Consider the following 24065-nt stretch of genomic DNA (forward strand, 5'->3'; position numbering starts at 1 on the left):
ATCTTTTGCTAACTCTCTCCTTCCTTGTTCAATATGGGCGGTGCTACCCATAGACAACCTACTTAAAGAATCAGCAACAACATCAGCCTTACCTGGGTGATAAACAATACTTAGGTCATTATCCTTGAGTAATTCTAACCACCTCCTCTGTCTGAGATTAAGCTCTTTCTGAGTAAGCACATATTGAAAAATCTTGTGATCAGTAAATACATCAACATGCACACCATACAAGTAATGACACCATATCTTCAAAGCGAATATTACAGCAGTCAACTCTAAGTCATGGGTTGGGTAGTTCTTCTCATGAACCTTCAACTGTCTTGAGGCATAATCTATAACTTTGCCATTCTGCATTAAGACACAGCCCAAACCAATTCTAGATGCATCACAATACACTACAAAACCTTGAGTACCTTCTGGTAAAGTCAAACCTGGAGCAGTAATCAACCTCTTATTCAATTCCTGAAAGCTTTTCTCACAAGCTTCATACCATTGAAATTTCATTGTCTTCTGAGTCAACTTGGTCAAAGGAGATGCAATAGACTAGAACCCCTCTACAAACCTTCTATAGTAGCTAGCTAAACCCAAGAAACTCCTAATATCAGTTGAAGATGTGGGTCTAGGCCAATTCTGCACTGCCTCAATTTTCTGAGTATCAAATTTAATTCCATCACCACACACAATGTGGCCTAGGAATGCCACAGACTCAAGGCAAAACTCACACTTACAGAACTTGGCATACAACTCCTTATCTTTCAAAGTCTAAAGAACTATTCTGAGATGACTAGAATGATCTTCTTCATTCCTTGAATAGATTAGTATGTCATCAATGAAGACGATAACAAACATATCTAAATAAGGTTTGAAGACTCTATTCATAAGGTCCATGAAAGTTGTCGGTGCATTGGTCAAACCAAAAGGAATGACCAAAAACTCATAATGACCATTTCTGGTTCTGAAAGTTGTCTTTGGAATATCATATTCCCTTACTCTCAATTGATGATAGCCTGATCTGAGGTCAATTTTTGAAAAACAGGTAGCACTCTGAAGCTGATCAAAAAGATCATCAATCCTCGGAAGAGGGTACTTATTCTTGATGGTAACCTTGTTCAACTGGTGGTAGTCTATACACATCCTAAGGGAACCATCTTTCTTTCTCACAAACAAGAACGGAGCGCCCCAAGGTGAGACATAGAGATAGGACAAGTATCTGGAATGAGGTCTATGCTGAGATATATTTCTCTCTCAGGAGGAATTCCGGGTAGATCATCAGGAAAAACTTCTGGAAACTCTCTTACTGTAGGAACTGATTGAAAAGGAGGTATCTCAACACTAGAGTCATTAACTCAAACTAAGTGATAGACACAACCCTACGAAACTAACTTTCTTGCCTTAAGGTACGAAATGAAATGACCCTTAGGCACTGCTGAACTACTACTCCACTCTATGACTGGCTCACTCGAAAACTGAAACTTGACCACTCGGGTTCTACTATCTATTAATGCATAACAGGTATGAAGCCAGTCCATACCTAGAATGACATCAAAATCTACCATGTCTAACTCTACCAAATCAGCCATGGTGCTCTTGTGATTGATGGAAACAGGACAATCACGATAGACTCTTTATGCTAGAATAGATTCCCCAACAGGTGTAGAAACACAAAAGGGTTTACAAAGTCTTTCAGGAAGAACATCAAACTTATTTCCAACATAAGGAGTTACTAAAGATAAGCTTGGTCCTGGGTCTAGCAAATCATACCCATCAAAAGCAAAGACTTTGATCATACCAGTGACAACCATTGGAGAGTTCTCTTGCTCATGGCAACTGGTGATTGCATAGAGGCGGTTTGCTCCTCTACCGGTACTAGAAGTATCTCCTCTAGGTGCCACCCTGTCTGGGGGAGCAGTTGATGAAGATTGGGCCATATTGCCCAGATTTCCACTACCTTGCCTGTTCTTAGGCACTCCTTCACGAANCTCTTTATGCTAGAATAGATTCCCCAACAGGTGTAGAAACACAAAAGGGTTTACAAAGTCTTTCAGGAAGAACATCAAACTTATTTCCAACATAAGGAGTTACTAAAAATAAGCTTGGTCCTGGGTCTAGCAAATCATACCCATCAAAAGCAAAGACTTTGATCATACCAGTGACAACCTTTGGAGAGTTCTCTTGCTCATGGCAACTGGTGATTGCATAGAGGCGGTTTGCTCCTCTACCGGTACTAGAAGTATCTCCTCTAGGTGCCACCCTGTCTGGGGGAGCAGTTGATGAAGATTGGGCCATATTGCCCAGATTTCCACTACCTTGCCTGTTCTTAGGCACTCCTTCACGAAGTAACCCTCTTGTCCACACTTAAAACAACCTGTCTGGCCATCACGACATTTACCTGGGTGGGTTCTACTACACCTAGCACATACAGGAATCAAACTGCCTCCTTGTGCCACACTACCTGAAGATTGTGCTGGTCTAGCCTTGAAGTCCTTCAAATTCTGGCCTTTATGTTCACCTCTGTATCTGGGTGCATGTGCTCTAGCAGATGATGGAGCAGGTCCTTTTTGCCTTTGCTGAAATGATGAACGGTTCGCATTACCTTTCTGCTACCCAGACTCATTACAGGTTTTAGCTTTCTTATTTCTGAACTCTTCCCTGTCCCTCAGCTTCTCTTCTTCAACCTGCTGCACATAAACCATCAACCTTGATATGTCCATGTCCCCAATAAGCATTGCAGCCTTATCTTTCTTACTCGATAGATGAGACAGCCCAGCAATAAACAAGCTCATTCTACTCCTCATGTCCACAACCATCTCCGGAACATAACGGGTTAGTTGGGTGAACTTCAGCCCGTACTCATGAACACTCATAGACTCCTGCTTAAGTGTGAGGAATTCACGTACCTTGGCCTCTTTCAACTCTCGAGGAAAGAAACGCCCCAAGAAAGCTTCCTCAAAACAGGCCCAACTTACAGGTGGTGCATCCTCAACTCTGCCTCCTTTCCATTGGTCGAACCAAGTTCTAGCAACATCATTCAATTGATATATAGCTAGTTCAACTTGCTCAGTATCTGCCACATGCATCACATCAAAAATCTTCTTCCGCTCCTCAATGAAGTTCTTTGGATCCTCAGTAGTGCTCGAACCCATGAAACTCGAAGGATTCATCCCCAAGAAATGTTTGGACTGCATTAAAGGAAAGCAAACCAAACATACCAAGAAATGTGCCACAAGGAGCACTCAGCTTCTTGAAATTATACACACTGATATTTGCGGACCCTTTGATGTTCCATCTTTAGGTGGAGAAAAATATTTTATCATATTTATCGATGATTTTTCACGTTATGAATTTATCTATTTGTGGAAAGAAATATCTCAAGCAGCGGACGCTCTCAAAGTGTAACACCCGCTAGTAGAAAGACTCAGAATTAGAAAGAGTCATTTTTGGAAAGGAAAATATGGAAAATTGACAACAATAAGTTGAGTATGAGTTTTGGGTAAACTTCAAACGACCATAACTCCTAGATCATGATGATTTAAGTTTGCTACAAGATACCGAAGAAAATATCATTGAATTATCTTTCCAACGCCGCCAAATTTGCAAGATTTCGAGTTCGTATGAAGGAGATATGCCCATTTGAAGTTGGATTGTCTAGATAAGGAAAGTCAAAACCGGATTTTAGAAGGGTACTTTGGTCTTTCAGTACCTTATTAATTAAATTTGTTTTTGGTAATTAAGTTGGGTTCTAAACTGAATTGGTTCAGTTTATGCTTCATAAAAAAGAGTTAGGATTTTGAGAGAAGAGAAAAGAGGAGAAGGAGCAAGGATTTGTAAATTTCTTGAGGAACTGAGTGCGGATTTCGCCAAGGATTCAATCCTACGAGGTATGTGAGTTCACATAGTGTTGTGTTCACTCACCCACATGCCAAACATGTTTATTTCAGCATGATTTTCGTCCTAAAAGAGTGAGACTTTGATGTTCTTGAATTGTATTCTTGAATTGCTTTCGTTCTTGAATTTGGGATGAGATTGAGGAGTTCTTGAGAGTTTAAGGTCGATTTTAGAGTTGTATTTGATTAGATTCTTGTGTACATATACTGGATAGCTGAATCTATAGATGAGTTGAGAAAAAGAATCGAATATAGGAGAATAAGCGTTACAAAACGAAGAAGGAACACGTCGCGGACCTGTTCCTCAGGATTGACCAAATTTTCTCCATGTCGCGGAGTGGTCACGGACCGTTATGCCTCAAAATTTATTTTGCGACAAAATAATTAATTGTGTCTCCGCGTCGCGGACTTGCTTCCAATCAGTGATTTCTTGATCGTTTCTCATATTTAACTATCTAAAAACACTCCTAAACATCATGAGATCTTTCCTATCACAAATGACAATCCTTGAATCCATAATTCAATTCAAGTAAAGTTAAAAGTCAAGTCACGAGAAGTTAAGAGTCAAGTCAAGAGAAGTTAAGAGCCAAGTCAAGAGAAGTTCATAGAGTCTTCCAAAAGTCTTTTACAAATGTTTTAACTTTGTTTAAGACCTGAGTTTTGAGTTGAGTAAAGTATAAAAGTTTTGAAGTCTTCAAATAGTATATTGAGACTTTGTATTGTTTAAACATTTAAATAAGAAAGGAAACTAAGATTTCCAAAAAAAAGAGTAAATGATTTCATAATTAAGCAAGAGAGGAAACTTTAATTTCCAAGATAGCATTTGAGCTAAGTGTTGAGCAATTATCTCAAACTACAGAAAGAAGTATGTTTTTAAACATAAGAGCTAGTATTATATTTTGGAAGTAGTATTGAACACCGATATGGGGGCGAGTTTAGACAACTCTCAGCCCCTATAAACCATGTAGCCATCATGGGTAGAAAAGGGTCATACTTTTTAGATGATTCCTTAGTCTTTTTAGCATAGACTAGTGGATCCACTTAGTAGTCAGGATCTATGCCCTTGGCAAGGTATAGGACGGTCCTGGCAGCATGAGGCAAAAACGATGTATAATCACAGTAGCTCTTAAGTGATGGTTGTCAGTTAGAAAAACTCCCACAACAGTATTTTGTAGTTTTATATACACAGAGTTAAGTGTATTTTTTTTGTATACATTCAGAGTTTATATTGTATCTTTACCTACATTCAGAGTTACTATTGTATTTCTAAATACACAGAGTTGTTATCCATGTTTTAAAAGATCTCTTTATATTGCATTTATTTTATTACTTTATATTGAAATGAGTTAAGTTGAGTTGAGTTAAGCCCAGGTATGTTCTTTCAGTTCCTTTCAAGCTTATGTCTTGTTTTATAATTACCCTCGTATGCTCGTACATTCAATGTACTCATGCTAGTTGGCCTGCATCTTCTTATGATGCAGATTCAAGTAATCAGGATTAGCATCCAGTGCATCGTTAATCCAATTGAGCTTCGGTGTTGTTGGTGAGCCTCCTTACTTCCGGAGGATCCCCCTTTTCATTAATTTATCATTTTAGTTCATTAGGATGTTGGGTGTCGTGTCCTTACATGCATCTCAGTTTTAGATGCTTCATAAATAGACAGTCAGTTAGTCATTTGTCTTTACCTTGTTATTGGCTTATGTTAAGATTTGAGTTGCCACTTTGGCTAAGTTAAATGTTTATTTCTAAAACATTATGAGTTTAGTTTGAGACAGTTGATTATCTTGCATTTGAGTTCTTTTCTTAATGCTTAAAGTCTTCCGTTGAGTAAGTAAGCCATGCCAAGGGTTCGCTTGGGGCCAGCAATGGTTCTCAAGTGTCAGTCCCGCCCAGGGTGTAGGCTTGGGGCGTTACAAACTTGGTATTAGAGTAGAGAATTCAATAGTCCTCGAGAGTCTATAAAGTTATCTATGTAGAGTCCTAGTTATCAGTATGAAGCGTGCCACATCTATAATTAGGAAACTGTAATATTTAGGAAATTCTCTCACTTCTTTCATACTTATTTCATGCAATAGAGTTCATCTCTATATAGTTTCTTTCTAACTCGTGCTTGCGCGTAACCGATTGTGAGTTAGGCTATTTTTGAGAGTTCTTTCATGAAGCGTTTCTTTCCCCATGAGCTAAGAGAACCAAAGGTACGAGAACTCTTTACCTTTAAGAAGGAATCTATGGGTGTTCATGGGTACAGTATGAAGTTCACACAACTTTCCCGCTATGCTTCGGAGATGGTTATGACATGAGAAACATAATGAGTTTATTCGTTGCTGGATTGTCTCGTTTGTCAAGTAAGGAAAGCAAGGTAGCTATGCTTATAGGGGATATCGACATAGCAAGGGTAGTGATTCATGTGCAACAAGTTGAGGAAGATAAGCTGAGGGATAGAGAAGAGTTTAAGAATAGGAGGGCTAAGACATCAGGGAACGAATCCAGGAAGCAAAAGAGAACTGCGAACGGATCTTCTTTCCAACCTAAGCAGAAGGGACCTGCTCCATCATCTGCTAGTGCACCTGCACAAGGGAACAAAAGTGAGTACAATAGTCAAAATTTCAAAGCTAAACCTGCCTATTCTCAAGGTAGTATGGCACAAGGGGGTAGTAAGCCTCCTGCATGTGCTAAGTGTTGTAGGAACCACTCAGGTATGTGTCGTGATGGCTCTACTGGTTGTTTCAAGTGTGGCCAGAACGGTCATTTTATGCGAGAGTGTTCGAAGAACAAGCAGAGTAACGGTAATGGGGAAATAGAAACCAGTCTTCTTCAGTTGATCCACCAAACAGAGCTAGATCTAAAGGAGCTACTTCAGGGGCAGGTAGAGGAGGAAACCGTCTTTATGCTATTACTAGTCACCAAGAGCAAGAGGAATCTCAAGATGTTGTCACTGGTATGATCCAAGTCTTTAACTTTGATGTTTACGCTTTGCTAGATCCACGAGCGAGTTTTTCTTTTGTAACTCCATATGTTACTATGAATTTCGATGTTCTTCCTGATCAACTTCTTGAGCCCTATAGTGTTTCTACACCTGTTGGTGAGTCTGTTCTAGTTGAGAGAGTCTAGCGTGATTGTACAATTTATATCAATCACAAGAGTACCATGGCTCACTTAGTTGAGTTAGATATGGTAGATTCTGATGTCATTTCAGGTATGGATTGACTTCATGCCTGTTATGCATCAATAGATTGTAGAACTCAAACTGTTAGGTTCCAAATTCCTAATGAGCCAGATATAGAGTAGAGTACAGTTCAATAGTGCCTAAGGGTCATTTTATTTCGTACTTTAAGGTGAGAAAGTTAGTTTCCAAGGGGTGTGTCTATCACTTAGTCCGAGTTAATGACTCTATTGTTGAGATACCTCTTATTCAGTCAGTTCCAGTAGTAAAAGAGTTTTCGTAAGTCTTTCCAGATGATTTTCCCGAAGTCCCTCCTGAGAGAGAAATAGACTGCGGTATAGATATTATTCTCGATACTCGTCCTATATCTATTCCGCCATATAGGATGGCACCAACAAAGTTAAAAGAGTTGAAAGAGTAGTTGAAAGTAAGGGAATGTGAAACTCCTAAGGTAGCATTCAGGACCCGTTGTGGTCATTATGAGTTCTGGTCATGTCGTTAGGTTTAACTAATGCACCTGCAGCGTTCATGGACCTTATGAATAGAGTTTTCAAGCCTTATTTAGTTATATTTGTTATCATATTCATTGATGAAATACTAATCTATTCGAGGAATGAGGAAGATCATACTAGCCATCTCAGAATAGTTCTCCAAACTCTAAAGGATAGCGAGTTGTATGCCAAGTTCTATAAGTGTGAGTTTTGGCTTGAGTCTATGGCATTCTTAGGCCACATTGTCTCCGGTGATGGAATTCAAGTTGACACTTCCAAAATAGAGGCAGTGCAGAATTGTCCTAGACCCACATCTCCAACTGATATTAGGAGTTTCTTAGGGTTGGCTGGATATTATAGATGGTTCGTCGAAGGATTTTCATCTCTTTTGACCAAGTTGACTCAGAAGACAGTTAAGTTTCAATGGTCTGAAGCTTGTGAGAAAAGCTTTCAGGAATTGAAAAAGAGGTTGACTACTGCCCTAGTATTGACCTTACCAGAAGGCGCGCAAGGCTTTGTTGTTTATTGTGATGTGTCTAGAGTTGGTTTGGGTTGTGTATTGATGCAGAGTGGCAAGGTTATAGCTTATGCCTCCAGATAGTTGAAAGTTCACGAGAAGAATTACCCACCCATGATCTAGAGTTGGCTGATGTAGTATTTGCTTTGAAAATATGGCGTCACTATCTTTATGGTGTTCATGTGGATGTGTTTAGCGATCACAAGAGTCTTCACTATGTGTTTATTCAGAAATAGCTTAATCTCAGACAAAGGAGGTGGTTAGAACTACTTAAGGATTATGACATGCGTATTCTTTATCACCCAGGTAAGGCTAATGTTGTTGCTGACGCCTTGAGCAAATTGTCTATGGGTAGTACCACTAATTTTGAGGAAGATAAGAAAGAGCTAGCGAGAGATATACATAGACTTGCACGATTAGGAGTTCGACTAATGGATTCCATTTGGGTGTTTAAGCTAGGTGTTAGATGTTACACCCTAGCCTACTAAGAGTAGTCTCATTCGAGGATGAATGTTTCCAAAGGGGAGATATTGTAACACCCCGCTACTAGAAAGACTTAGAATTAGAAAGAGTCATTTTTGGAAAGAATGAAAATCTGGAAATTTGACAAAAATTAAGTTAAGTATGAGTTTTGGGTCAACTTCAAACGACCATAACTCCTAGCTTAAGATGATTTAGGTGTTCTACAAGATACCGTAGGAGAGGTCTTTGAGTTATACTTCCAACGCCGCCAAATTTGCGTGATTTCAAGTTTGTATGTGGGATATATGATCATTTGATGTTGGGCTGTCTAGATAAGGAAAGTTTAAATCGGATTTTAGAAGGATACTTTGGTCTTTTCACTACGCTAGTAATTAAATTCATTTTTGGTAATTAAGTTGTGATCTAAACTGAATTGGTTCAGTTTACGCTTCATCAAAAAGAGTTAGGGATTTGAGAGAAGATAAAAAAAGAGGAGAAAAAGGAAAACAAGCAAGGATTCATATATTTCTTAAGGAATTGAGTGCGGATTTCGCAAAGGATTCACTCCTATGAGGTATGTGAGTTCACATAGCATTGGTTTTTTTCACCCACACGTCAAACATGATTATTTCAGTATGATTTTCGTCCTTAAAGATTGAGACTTTGATGTTCTTGAGTTGTATTCTTGAATTGCTTTCGTTCTTGAATTTGGGATGAGATTGAGGAGTTCTTGAGAGTTTACGGTCGATTTTAGAGTTGTGTTTGATTACATTCTTGTGTACATATACTAGGTATCTGAATATAAAGAGGAGTTCAGAAAAAGAATCGAATTTAGGTGAATTGGGGTCAGAAAACGAAGAAGGCACAAGCCGGGAAAATCTGGGTCGCGGACCTGTTCCTCAGGATTGACCAAATTTTCTCCGTGTAGTGGAGTGGTCATGGACCGTTCTACCTCAAAATTTATTTTGAGACCAAATAATTAAATGCATCTCCGCACCGCAGACTTGCTTCCAGGTAATGATTTCCCGATCATTTCTCACGTTTAACTATCTAAAAACACTCCTAAACAACATGAGATATTTCCTATCACAAATCACAATCCTTGAATCCATAATTAAATTCACGGAAAGTTACTCTTTCTCATGTTTAACTATCTAAAAACACTCCTAAACAAAATGAGATATTTCCTATCACAAATCACAATCTTTGAATCCATAATTAAATTCAAGGAAAGTTAAGAGTCAAGTCAAGAGAAGTTAAGAGTCAAGTCAAGAGAAGTTAAGATTCAAGTTAAGAGAAGTTAAGAGCTAAATCAAGAGAAGTTCATAGAGTCTTCCAAAAGTCTTTTACGAATGTTTTAACTTTCTTTTAAGATTTGAGTTTTGAGTTGAGTAAAGAGTAAAAGGTTTAAAGTTTATTTCTTCAAAAGAGTATATCGGGACTATGTATTCCGAAAGAATTTAAAATGTTTTCACATTTAAATAAGAAAGGACACTCAGATTTCCAAAAGAGCCTTTGAGCTAGATTTCAGTAAAGACTAAATGTTTTCATAATAAAGCAAGAGAGGAAACTTTGATTTCCAAAATAGCCTTTGAGCTAAGTTTTGAGCAATTATCTCAAACCACGTAAAGAAGTATGTTTTTAAACATAAGAGATAGTATTATATTTTGGGAGTACTATTTAGCACCGATATGGGGGAGAGTTTCGACAACTCCTAGCCCCTATAAACCATGTAACCATCATGGGTAGAAAAGGGTCATACTTTTTATATGATTCCTTAATGCTTTTTAGCATAGACTAGCGGATCTACTTAGTAGTTAGGTTCTATGCCCTTGGCAATGTATAGGAAGGCCCTGGCAGCAACAACAACCCAGTGAAATCCCACTAGGTGGGGTCTGGGGAGGGTAAATAGTACGCAGACCTTGCCACTACCTCGTGGAGGTAGAGAGGCTGTTTCCAGGAGACCCTCAACTCAAGAACATCAAGGAAGGCCCTGGCAGCGTGAGGTAAAATGTTGTATCATCATAATAGCTCTTAAGTAATGGTTGTCTGTTAGAGAAACTCCCACAGCAGTATTTTGTATTCTTATATACACAGAGTTAACTGTATTTTTATATACATTCAGACTTTATATTGTATCTTTGCATACATTCATAGTTACTATGGTATTTCTAAATACACAGAGATGTTATGCATGTTTTAAAAACTTTTCTTTATATTGCATTTATTTTATTGTTTTATATTGAAATGAGTTAAGTTGAGTTGAGTTGAGCCCAGGTATGTTCTTTCAATTCCTTTCAAGCTTATGCCTTGTTTTATAATTCCCCCCGCATGCTCGTACATTCAATGTTCTGATGCTAGTTGGCCTGCATCTTATTATGATGCAGATTTAGGTAATCAGGATCAACATCCAGTGCATCGTTGATCCAGTTGAGCTTCAGAGTTGTTGGTGAGCCCCCTTACTTCCAGAGGATCCCCTTTTTCATTACTTTATTAGTTAAGTTCATTAGGATGTTGGGGGTCTTGTCTCGACATCCATCTCACTTTTAGAGGAGACAATCACTTAGTCATTTGTCTTAAACTTGTTATTGGCTTATGTTAAAGATTTGAGTTGCCACTTTGGCTAAGTTAAATGTTTATTTCTAAAACATTATGAGTTTAGTTTGAGACAGTTGATTATCTTGCATTTGAGTTCTTTTCTTAATGCTTAAAGTCTTTCACTAAGTAAGTAAGTCAGGCCAAGGGTTCACTTGGGGCCAACAATGGTTCTCGAGTGCCGGTCCCGCCCAGGTTGTAGGATCGGGTAGTGACACAAACTGTACATTAATGAGGTTGAAAGACAATTAGATAGGAAAGTGAAAATCATTAGGTCAAATAGAGGTGGTGAATATTATGGAAAGTATAATGAATTAGGACAATGTCCAGGTCCATTTGCAAAATTCCTTGAAGAACATGGCATATGTGCACAATATACTATGCTAGGAACACCTCAACAAAATAATGTTGCAGAAAGGCGTAATCGAAACTTATGGATATGGTTAGGAGTATGATGAGTAATTTCTCATTACCCAAATCATTGTGGATGTGTGTTCTTCAAACAATTGTATATTTATTAAACAGGATTCCTAGTAAGGTAGTTCCAAAGAACCATTTTGAATTGTGGACTAGAAGGAAGCCTAATTTAAGACACTTGCATTTTGGGTTTGTCAAGCGGAAGCTAGAGTTTATAATCCACATGAAAAGAAATAAGATTCTGGAACGGTAAGTGGTTACTTCATTGGTTATCCAGAGAAATCTAAAGGGTATAGGTTTTACTGTCCAAATTATAGTTTGAGAATTGCTGAAACCGGTAATGGAAAATTCATTGAGAATGGTGAAGTTAATGGGAGTGTTGAACGACAAAGTGTGAAAATTAATGAGGTAAGGATAAATATTTCATTGCCAATAAATGTACCTACTTCCACAAAAATAACAAATATTGTTCCTCTTGTTGAAGAACTCTTTAACAATGTTGAACAACATTTGAATGGAACACTTTAAGAAGGAACTAACTCACAAGTATCTGACGCAAATGAACCACAAAGAGTGCCATCAAGAAAATCTCAAATAGAAAGAAAATCAGCCATTTCAGATGATTGTGTGATTTATTTCCAAGAGTCAGATTTTGACATTGGAATTAATAAAGATTCGGTTTCATTTTCATAGGCCATAGAAAGCACTGAGTCTAATAAATGGATTAATGCCATGAATGAAGAGTTAAAATCCATGGAATAAAACAAAGTCCAGGATCTCCTTCAATTACCAAAATGTTCTAAAAGAATCGGATGTAGGCCACCCATCGCCTGTGGGTGGGACCACGAATCGTAGGTGTGGTCCGTAGGTCGGCAACCCAGGATCCTTAGAAAAATCCACAACCACGCTAGGCCCTATGAACCATAAGTGGGACCACGGTCCGTGCTCTATGTCTATGGTTAGAAATCCCAATTCTCCCTCTCTAAATCCAGATGATGGACTGACTAGACGGACCATCGGTCAGACCACAGTCTCTCGGTCAGGACCTGTGAGACGGCAATCGACATTTAGTTTAGGGGTAGTAGGGTATTTTCCTAATGATTTTATCCCTAAACTACGTCATTTTGGTCAGTTTTAGCCTAATATTCTAGTCAGAACCTACCAAAAACTTTTATTCTCCTAAATCACCAAAAATTAGAAGAAAGCGAAGAGTAAGAGGCACCAATTTTCCCTTAAGAACAAGCAGGAGGTTTCTTCAGTTTCAGCCCTGAAATGGAAAGATTTCTCCGTAGATTTCGTCACTAGGTATGTGGGATTTCACTAGTAGGTTCCTTTCATCCACTAAGTCTCTAGAATTCAGTCAGATTCTTGATTCGCTATATCATGCTTAGACCTAGGGTTTCTAAAACCTTAGATATTTGTTGTGATTTAGTTGTTATAGCATCCTTGATCAGATTATCATGTTTTCGTGAAATCGTTGTTTATCTCCTTGTGTGAAACTCAGAACCCTAGTTGTGTAGATTCATTTAGTTCATGGATTAAACTAGCTAGGTCAGATAAACAAATAAACATGCCTCAGATTTCGAATGTTTTGTCAGTACTAAAATGTTGCATTCTCAGTTAGCATTTCAGAATATTGAGCTAATCCAATATTTCAGTTAAGTTGTGTCATACACATTTCCAGTTGGGAGTAGGCTAAGAACCGAGTTGAACTAGGGTTCAGCGTACCCTCATAGTCCCAGACTACGTTCCCCCATAGGTTATAAGTCCCTCTTTTGGCATCAGATTTAGTAAGAATGCCAATCATGCCCCTATACCCCTAGCAAGGTATATTGGGTCTTCTCGATGGGGCGTATACATCGGACTCCACGTTTAGCTAACGTGGTTTTATGTTAGTTAATAGTAGCTCCCACAGTCAGACTTTAGTGTATTTGACCATGTTTTCAATTATATATCAGTATTTAGTCTCAGCATGTTAAATTTATGATTAGTTCTTGGTCATTGCATTTAGCTCAATTTTCAGTATATTTCAATATTATTATTCTGTTCAAATTATGTTATTGCTTAGTTATATTTATTCATATCTATTCCATATCCTGCATGCTTAGTACATTCTAAGAACTGACGCATACTCTGCGCTACATCCTTTCAAAATGTAGGTTCAGGTACTTAGCATCCAGATCATGCATAGATAAGTTCTCGATCCATATTCAACCGCTTCAGTGGTGAGTTCTCATACTTCGAGGACAATAGACATATTTTTCAGATACAGTCTTTCATTTCAACTTTTAGTTTTTCTAGGGTTAGATGGGGGCATGTCCCAGCAACTCTAGTCAGTTAGAGGCTTTTTCAGACATAGTGTTAGATTCAACCTTAGCTTTTAAGTGATTGTTCAGTATCACTAAACTCTTAGAAATTATTTATATATTCAGATTAGTATTGGGTATTCCCCTTCTATCAATTAACTAATGTTTTAGATTCCACACAGTATCTCTTTATTCAGTCGTTTAGTATGCTTATGATATGCCAGCAGCAGGGTTAGGTTGGGGTCACTTGTGATCCTAGTTCCCGTGTTACGTCAAGGGGGTAGCCTTGGGGCATGATGTAATTTGAGCACAGATATAGATACTGAGATAGAACTGAAAAAGACTAAATTGAATGTAGTGACCAAGTACTAATCATGAAGATAACATGTTGAACTATATACTAATATAAATGCTGAAAACCTGGTCAATGCAATATGAGTCTGATTGTAGGAGCTACTATTAACCGACATAAACCACGTGAGCTAAATGTGAAGTTCGATGTATATGCCTCATCGAGAGGACCCAATATACCTTGCTAGGGTTATAAAGGCATGGTTGTGGTGTGATCACTAATACAGATGCCCAGCAGAGGGGACTTATAATATTATGCGAGCACGTAGTTCCTGGACTATGAGGGTACGCTGAACCCTAGTCGAACTTGGTGCTAAGTCTACTCCTAACTGAATACATATGAAGCTAAACTATACTAAATACTGAATAGATCAAAATACTGACATGCCAACTTAGAATGCAACATTTGTATACTGAGAATGTGACAATCAAAATCTGGAGCATGATTTTTTAGTTAACTGGCTTAGCAAGTATAATTCATAAACTAAGAGAATTTACAAAATTTAGGGTTCTGAGTTTTATACAAGGAATTAAGCAATGTTTCCAAGAAAATATGTTATGGAAACTATGGATTCTATAGCAGCTGAAATCACAACAAATTCCCAACATTTAACAAACCTTAGGTCTAAACAAGTTATGTGGAATCAAGGAACTAGCTGAATTCTACGGACCTAGTAGATGAAAGGAACCCACTAGTGACATCTCACATACCTGGTGATGAAATCTACGAAAAATCCTTTGGATTTCAGGGCTGAACTTCAAAGAATGATTCTGCCTATTCTTGGAATAGTTGGTCATCTCTTTCTCTTCTTTTTGCTTTAAGTTGGATGATCTTTGGAGAATGAGGGTTTTCGGTATGTCTGACAAGGTTATTAGGCTTAGACTGAGTAAAACAACGTAGCTTAGGCATCAAACAACGTAGTTTAAATGTCCAATGCATAAGTGAAAAGACCATAACGACCCTGACTTAAAATTGACAAAATGCCATGTCACGACCCGAGCCTACACCCTAGACGTGGCCGAAACTCGAGAACCACTGATGGTTCCCAAGTGAACCCTCATGCTAGCTGTCTACAAGCAGAATACTAACTCAAGCATACAAAAGCTTAAAATTGAATTAATTTCAATAAACTCAAATACTCAACCTTTTTAAAAGTCTGTACAATATTCAAAATAAAAGTAAATACAGAAACTCTTCAACTTTGTCTATGAAGCCTCTACTATTACAGAATGATATTGCGACAAGATCCACGACATCTCAAAACTACTAACTGTAAGATAAAGGTGAAGTCCTCTAGAATATAAGAAGGCTCACCAAAGCTGACTGGAATATCACATGACCCCAACGAAATGCCTGTTCATGATCCTAAATACCTTTATATGCATCATCAAATGATGCAGGCCAAATGGCTCAGTACATGGAATGTACGAGCATGTAAGGGGAATTCTAAAGCATAAACATAAGCTTGAACTGATGAAAAAGAAACATACTTACCTCTTCTCAACTCACACAACTCAGAGAAAATGGGGCTCAATTTAATAATAAGATACTCAACGCAGTGAAACATAGTTCAACTCAACTCAGAGAAATAGGGCTCAACTCAATAATAAGATACTCAACTCTGTGAAACATAGTTCAACTCTGGATAATCAAGGATAAAGCAGCAATAAAATATGCATTATATGGAAAGATTTTTAAATAATAGATAGCAACTCAATGTATTGAAGAAATCAATAATAACTTAATTTGTATATAAAAATACAATATAACCTTGTGGGAGATTTCTTACCGACAATTGTCACTATGAGTTATGTGATGATACAACGTCTAGCCCACGCTGCCAGAACTGTCATATACTTTGCCGAGGTATAGAAGCTACTACTAAGTGGATCCACTAGTCTATGCTAAAAGCATTATGTCACGACCCAAGGGTACACCTTAAAAGTAACATGGCATACTTGACCCTGAAGGGGTCTCATACAAGCCCTTAGCATATCATAACAAAAAATAATAGAAAAGTACAGAAATTCTTGAAACTTTTATCCATACAATTGAAGTCTTTCATAAAAACAAGCGGAAGTCTTTACTACACTTTTGTCTCATACCATCTAAATTCAACTTGAATTAAAACCTTTGAGACACAGCCCATACAATAGTCTCAACATGAAAATAAAAGACATAAAGGAAATAGTGGGTTTGTCCTCGAAGCTATGAGGACTCACCAAATCTTCAAACTCATTTGCTCCTTAGAAACCTAGCCTCAAGATTGGAACTCAAATCTCCACACCCTATGAGAATGTAGGCAAAGCATGTGTTAGTACAAGATGTACTAAATATGTTAGCTAGCATAACATTATAAGAGCATGAGATAAGGGTTAGTCAACACAAGACATAAGCCATAATCATATGAAATACTTCATGAAACATCAATTATAATTATAAGAGACAATATCATAATCATAAGTAAAGTCTCCAATATAGGCATCCTATAAGCATTATTCAACTCTTAGTCATTCATATCATAATAAGACCATTCTCAAGTAACCTCAAAGCATACTTGTGCAATGAATGAATAAGACCCCATAATCCCATCCAAGCTAAGTATCCCTTTTTGGTCATCTTAATCATAGATTTTATGCATAGTCAAGACCTAGACTTTCATATCATAAGAGCACCATACTCCTAAGTAACCTCCAAGCATACTTGTGTAATGCATGAATGACATCCCATAATACCATTCACACTAAGCATAACCTTGAAGTCACCATATTCATACTTACCATTCATTTGGTCTCATTCTTAGCTTACATCATATAGACAAGGGAACTATCACCTTTAGTCAATCATATCATGGAAGGCAACTATAGCAACAATCCATCAAAGCATACATCATATAAGACAACACTTCTTAGGTAGCCTTAAGTCATACTTGTGCAATGCATAGATGAGACCCCATAATCCCATCCATACTAAGTACTTCTTTAGGTCATCATACTAATGCTTTTAAATTAGGGACTAGTCCCTCTTTGGAAACATTGGAAACACTAAGAGACAGTTCATTAATCATATCTTAGTTCCTTATTAAGTTGAACTCTATGAGGTACTACCCTAAGTTCATCTTAGTTCATCATTGTATTGAATCTTGGGAGATGCTTCTTCAAGAACATCTTACTTCATTAATTGTGTTGGACACTAGGAGATGCTTCATTGAGCATAATCTTAGTCTATTATGTTTGAAATCTAGGAGATGCTTCTTCAACCATAATCTTAGTTCATTACTAATCTAGTTGTAGTTGGGATATAGCCTTAACCGACATGAGAACATATGAGCTATCACATGATCCCTCTCGATGTTACCCACACCGTTAAGGGATGGTCCACTTGCCTAAGGTAGAACCAGTTTGTTAGCTTAGTCGGATCTACTAGCCAACTTTCCTACGGGGCACGTAGTTATGGGATACAGAGATTTCTACTAGAAACCCCAAACTCCACTAGGTGAAGGCTTCCATCTCACGAGACATACTTTGGAAAATTCGGACTCTACTAGGTGATAGTTCCCATTTTGGAAGCCCAAACTCAACTAGGTGGGAACCTCCATCTCATTTCAATATCCACTCGGTGCTAGGCCTAAATGCCATAAGATAATTATTAAGTCTCTACTTTGACTCTAGTTTCATAGAAAGATGTCCTTGACAACCAATCCATGTTTATTCATAAAAATACATCTTTATACCATGTGTGAGCAACTATCACCATCCATGACCTACGTATGGAGGCTTTTTAGCCTTAGGTTCAATTAGGTGAGAAAATCCCTTCAACCTTAGAACTATTACTATGTGAGAACCCCTTTCATGTTAAGTTCATATTCATGCTTAATATCATATATATAATTCTACATTAGACATGGACATCATCATGACTCAAGTGATTCTATCACTTCCTACCATCTATCATTCATAAGGTGAATTAAGTAGGTAAAGATCTTACATCACAATTATATTCATTAGCCTTCTATTCACATGTAGATTTTACTCTCAAAGCCTTAGCCTCCATAGTTAATCATATTAGCTTTACTCTCAAGCCCTAGTGATAAACATTCATGACTACAAGCCCTACTCTCAAAGTTTTACTTCAACAATCATCATTCATACCTAGATTTCAAGGTATTCTAATCACCTTCTTCATCATTAGGTGAATCTAGTCATAAATCATCATAAAGGTTCAACTTCAATCATTACTAGTCAAGATACATAATATAATCTTTAAGCTAGATCAATTCATGCCTATATGTTCCTATTCTTGAACAATTACTATAGACATCATCAATTTTAGAAGATCAACTCTCAGTCTTCAATTTCACCTTTCATGGCATAAACCCACATAATATCAATTTCATCAATTAGACGAGGGTTTACCATGGAAAACACATAAATTCATCATAATATCATAATTCAATACTAAAACAATCATAAATAAGTGCTATCCACTCAATTGGAATCATACTTCAACATTACGCACAATGTAGGAAGAAACCCTAGCTAGAATTGGGTTTTGTCTTCACAATTGGGGGAAATCTATGGGGCTATATTGATGGAAGAATCCATAGATAAATAAGATAAAATACCTTGATTCAAATCCCTCACCAAGCTTTCATCCATGGAAGAATTCTGCCCTAGCTTCCATCTCTACTTCTTCTTCTTCTTCTTCTTCTTCTTCTTTACTTCTAGAGAGAGAATTTCTTGGAGGGAATTGGGTTTGTTTTGGGGTCTTGAAATTATGTCTAGGATCCATGTATTTAGGGGTATATTAGGTTTATATAGGTGGTCTAATAACTAATTAACCGAGCCCACTTAACCCCTAACTAATAATGAATTAACCCCTAAGTCCCAACTTAAAATAATTGCACTTCAAATCTGCCCCCACCCACGGACCGTGGCTGGGTCCATGGACCATACTGGTCATTCGTGGGTGATGGTCTGGGGCTCAATCATGCATGGGAAGCAAGGCCTTTACCCACGACCCCTTCCCACATGGCTTGGATCCATCAACTGGCCGTAGATTCCCTTCGTGGGAGGCTTTTTTTATAGCTTTTGGGGCTGTTTTCAGGGTCCTCCTCAAGGACCCCTTGGTTGGTCCTTGGGGGGTCGTAAAACCCTAACCCTATAACCCTCATTCTAAGTATGGGAAGTCATTTTACGATTCTAACCCTCATATCAAAACCTAAAACCCTAACACAAGGCTCTAGAATTCTCTAGTTTAACTTACTAGATTCCGAGATATTACACATTAAGGAATCATCTAAAAAGTATAACCCTTTCTACCCACGTTGGCTACATGGTTTATGGGGGATGTGAGTTGTTAGAACTCTCCCCCATATCGATTCTCAAAACTACTCCCAAAATATATCTAGCTCATATGTTGAAAAACATAACTCTTTGTGTGTTTTTCGATTATTACTCTAAAAATTTTCTCTTAAAAGAGATGATACTCAAACTGCTAAAAAATCTTTTGGAAATCTCAGTTTCCTCCTCGTTTAAATGTGTAAATATTTACTCTTGGTAATACTTAGTTCCCATATATTCATTTTGAAAAAATGAACTCAACTCTACTCTTTCTCAAACTCAAGTGCTCAAGTCTTAAAACAAGTTTAAAGCGATTGTAAAAGACTTCTCAAAATAGGGTTCATGCCGAATTATGGGCGTGAACGACTCAATTCAAGGTTTTTAAAAACCATACATAGAACTCAATGATACTACTCATTTCAAGAACGTTCAACTCGTACGGTTCATGCAGAATTATGGGCATGAATAACTCAACTCAAAGACCTTATGGGTAACACGTAATAGTCCCATGACTAGGAATATAACCTCAGAGGGGTTAGGAAATCAATATTCAAGACTTAGAACTTGAATAGACTACTCATCTCAAAGATACCCAACTTATGGAGTTCATGCGGAAATTTATGGGCATGAATGACTTGACTCAAAGGTCTCCATAACAATATGGAACTCATGTATATGACTACTCTTATTCTCATACTTACTTCCTCAAAACATATCTCAAATCGATAGTTGATCTCAAAGGATTCGCGATTTAACTCGAAGACTTTCTTGGACTGTACTCTTAACTCTTTCTTGAATTTAAATTATGAATTATGAATTCAAGAGTTATGATTCATTATATGAAGGGCCTCGATTATAATTTAGACTCATGAATACATTCTCCTCAGTCTCATACTTACTTACTATAGTCTTGATACAAGTTATTAGAAGTTGTAGAAGACTCCTCAAAAAGACTCAAAGGGACTTTCTCAAGATTTGACTCTTAACTCTACCTTGAATTTAAATTATGAATTCAAGGTTATGATTCATGTTATGAATGATTTCTAGTTGTTTAGATGTAGTTTAGAATGTTTAGAATTAATAGGGATTGAAGATACACTTTAAAGGAACTCAGACGGGACAACCAACGAAAAAGGAGTGGGGCCAGGCCACCCTAGCGCACTGCTAGCGTGGGACGCCAGCCCCAAAACTTCAGAGACATGGTATTGGCGCAATGCTGGGGCGCCACCCCAGCCCTCCCTCTGAACAATCTGACGGTTTTTTCTTCTTCGATTTGTTGCTCTACTTCACCTAGAATCGAATGGTTTCTTCCCAACTTACTTAGATTCGAATAACAAACATAATTACACAAAATTATACTCAAAAACAACTCCCAAACTCCTAACTTTCATCTCAAGAACTTATTGAAATCCCGACAAAACAAGATTTAGAATGAAACTTCAAGAACACCTATCAAGAACTTAAATTGCTCAATACTTATGGATAGATTCACAGAAGAAACTCATGATTGGTGTGTGGGTTAATGAACCCAACACAATGGAAGCTTACATTCCTTAAAGAACTAGGTTCTTGGCGAAATATTGAATTTCTTAAACGAACAATTGGAACTTTAAACTTTTTCTCCTCTTTTCTCTACTTGAACTCCTCTAAAAACCCTAAGTGCATTTTAGGAATAACTAAAACTGATTCCAATTAGTTTAGACTCCTAAAACCTTACCAAAATCACTTAAATCATATTGGGTAAGGAAAAGACCAAAATACCCCTCATATTTTTAGGTATCTTTCCTTATTTGGACAGCTTGACTTCAAATGAGCATATCTCCCTCATACTAGCTCAAAAATTAACAAACTTGGCGACGTTAGAAAGAGGATTCTAAGACCTTTAATTTGATATCTTATAGGTCTCCCAACTCATCATGTGCTAAAAGTTATAGTTGTTTAAAGTTGACCCAAGACTTTAAAAGAACTTGAAATTGATATCTGACTAAGTTGAGTTCCACGAACATTCAAAGAGACTGAAATACAAGAATAACTGAAGAAACAAGATATTGAGACTGAATTTCACAAGAGTAAACTGAGAGACTAGAAAGGAACTATTACCTCAACCTGAAACAGAATTGGAAGGAAAGGGATTAAGGTACTTGGCAGTCATGGCTGCTTCTTCTTCCCAAATAGCTCCCTCTACTGACTGACTCCTCCACAAAACCTTTACAGAAGTGACTTCCTTATTTCTCAACCTACGAACCTGACGGTTAAGAATCTCAACTGGCACCTTTTCATAAGTTAGACTATCCTTCACAACCACACTCTCTATTGGTACTATGGTTGTCGGATCACCCACACACTTCTTCAACATGGAAATGTGAAAGACTGGATAAACCGCTGCTAGTTCTACTCGCAACTCTAACTTATAAGCCACATTACCAACCCTTTTCAGGATTCTGTAAGAACCTACATATCTAGGACTGAGCTTCTCTTTCTTGCCAAATCTCACCACCACCTTCATAAGTGACACCTTCAGGAAAACCCAATCATCAATTTTGAACTCTAAATCCCTTCTCATCACATCTGCATAGGACTTCTGACGACTCTGAGCTCTTTTTAGTCTATCTCGGATGAGCTGAACTTTCTCCATAGTCTCATGAAATAAATCTGGCCCACTCAAGGCTGCTTCACCTACTTCAAACCAACCAATCAGGGACCTGCATATATGCCCATATAGTGCCTCATACGGGGCCATCTGAATACATGAATGGAGGCTATTATTACTGTAACACCTCGCTATTCGAAAGAATTAGAGTTAGAAAGAAACTATTTTTGAAAGATTAAATTTGGAAATTTAAGCAAGTTATACTAATTATGAGTTTTGGGTCAACTTAAAACGACTATAACTCACAAGATGATTTAGGTGTGTCATAAGATGTCAAATGAAAGGTCTTGGAATCCTCTTTCCAATGCCACTTAGTTTGCTAAATTTTGAGCTCGTATGATGGAGATATGGCCGTTGGAAGTCAGGCTGTCAAGTTAAGGAAAGTTACCCAGATTTACGAGGGGTATTTTGGTCTTTTCCTTACCCAATCAAGTTATTTCGTCTTTTGTAATTAATGAGGGGTCTAAACTGAATTGGTTAAGTTTACACAATCTAAATTAATGCCTAGGGTTTGAGAATAGTTCAAGAAGAGGAGAAAAGGAGAAAAGTCAAGTTGTTCTTGGAGATTTATTGCAGAATCGAAGGTCGTTTCGCCAAGGGTTGATCCCTAAAGTGTTTTGTGAGTTCACATAATGTTGCGTTCGTTCACCCACGCGTCAATCATGTTAATTTCACCGTAAACTTTCGTTCTCAAGTTAAAGAATTTGATGTTCTTAAGTTATAGCCATAATTGGAAGTTTTTGAGTTCTTGAGGTGTGAGTTTCGTAAAGACTTTGAGTTCCTTGATGGATTTTCCTGTGGTTTCATTGGAGTCATTCTGGGTTTGTTTATTTTTGAATATTTAGTCGATAAAACTATTTTGGGTGTGAGTTAAATCGAGTTTGGGAGGAGAGGAAAAGATCAGGTAAATAATTGTGTCCAGGTCTGCGTCGGGTAAATAGTTGAATCGAGTTTTGACGCTTAGAATTTCAGTCCCCAGGTAATTATCCCCTCTCCACGTCACGGAGAGGATACGGAGTCCTCTGCCTCAAAAATATTTACGCGACCAAAATATTAATTCCATAGCCACGTCGTAGAGACGATACGGAGTACTCTGCCTAGAAAATATTTATGCGACTAAAAATTAAATTCTATATCCGCGTCGTGCTAGTGTGCATTAGCTTGGACCTTCGCCCGTTCTTATGAACAACTATCATAACCTTCCCAAATCATCGAGAGGTCCTACATTCCAAATCAGAATCTTAAATCCATAAATTCAAATTCAAGATAGAGTTAAGAGTCAAGTATTGAGAGTTCTTCAAGTCATTTCAAAAAATTTTTGCAATCGTTTTAAACTTGTTTTAAAGACTTAAGCCTTGAGATTGAGCAAGAGTAGAGCCAAGTTCATTTCTTTAAAATGTTATATGGGAACTAAGTAAATAGTAAATGTTTTCACATTTAAGATGAGAGGAAACGCCGATTTCCTAGAAAAAAAAGTTTTCACGAGTAGTTTTAGCACCATCTCTTTTAAGAGAAAGATCTTTTCAGCAATAATCTCAAACCACAGAAAATTTATATTTTTAAACATATGAGCTAGTTACATTTTGGGAGTAGTATCTAGCACCGATAAGGAGACGAGTTCAGATAACTCAAGTCTCCATAAAACATGTAGCCAACGTGGGAAGAAAGGGTCATACTTTTTAGATGATTCCTTAATGCTTTTTAGCATAGACTAGTGGATTCACTTAGTAGTAGGTTCTATACCCCGGTAAAGTATAGGACAGTTATGGCAGCATGGGTTAAACGAAGTATCCTCACATAGCTCATAGTGATGATTGTCGGTTAGAGAATCTCCCACAAAGTTACTTGTATTTTTATATGCAAATTGGGTTACATTGTATTTTCTA

The 24065-nt window shown here is 37.5% G+C and overlaps 1 protein-coding gene across 1 annotated transcript; it reads right to left on the bottom strand.

Annotated features, from left to right (window-relative positions):
- Nucleotides 1–301: 301 nt before the first annotated feature.
- On the bottom strand, nt 302–22269 carry LOC125854685 (uncharacterized). Its single transcript, XM_049534278.1, has 6 exons — nt 21910–22269; nt 21630–21635; nt 2421–2567; nt 1862–1988; nt 414–431; nt 302–348 (listed from the first exon to the last, which is right to left on the bottom strand). Exons 1-6 carry the CDS (start codon nt 22267–22269, stop codon nt 302–304), a joined length of 705 nt encoding a protein of 234 aa, XP_049390235.1.
- Nucleotides 22270–24065: the final 1796 nt, after the last annotated feature.

This window comes from Solanum stenotomum, chromosome 1 (genome assembly GCF_019186545.1).
Source record: "Solanum stenotomum isolate F172 chromosome 1, ASM1918654v1, whole genome shotgun sequence".
In the NCBI taxonomy this organism is placed as follows: Eukaryota; Viridiplantae; Streptophyta; class Magnoliopsida; order Solanales; family Solanaceae; genus Solanum; species Solanum stenotomum.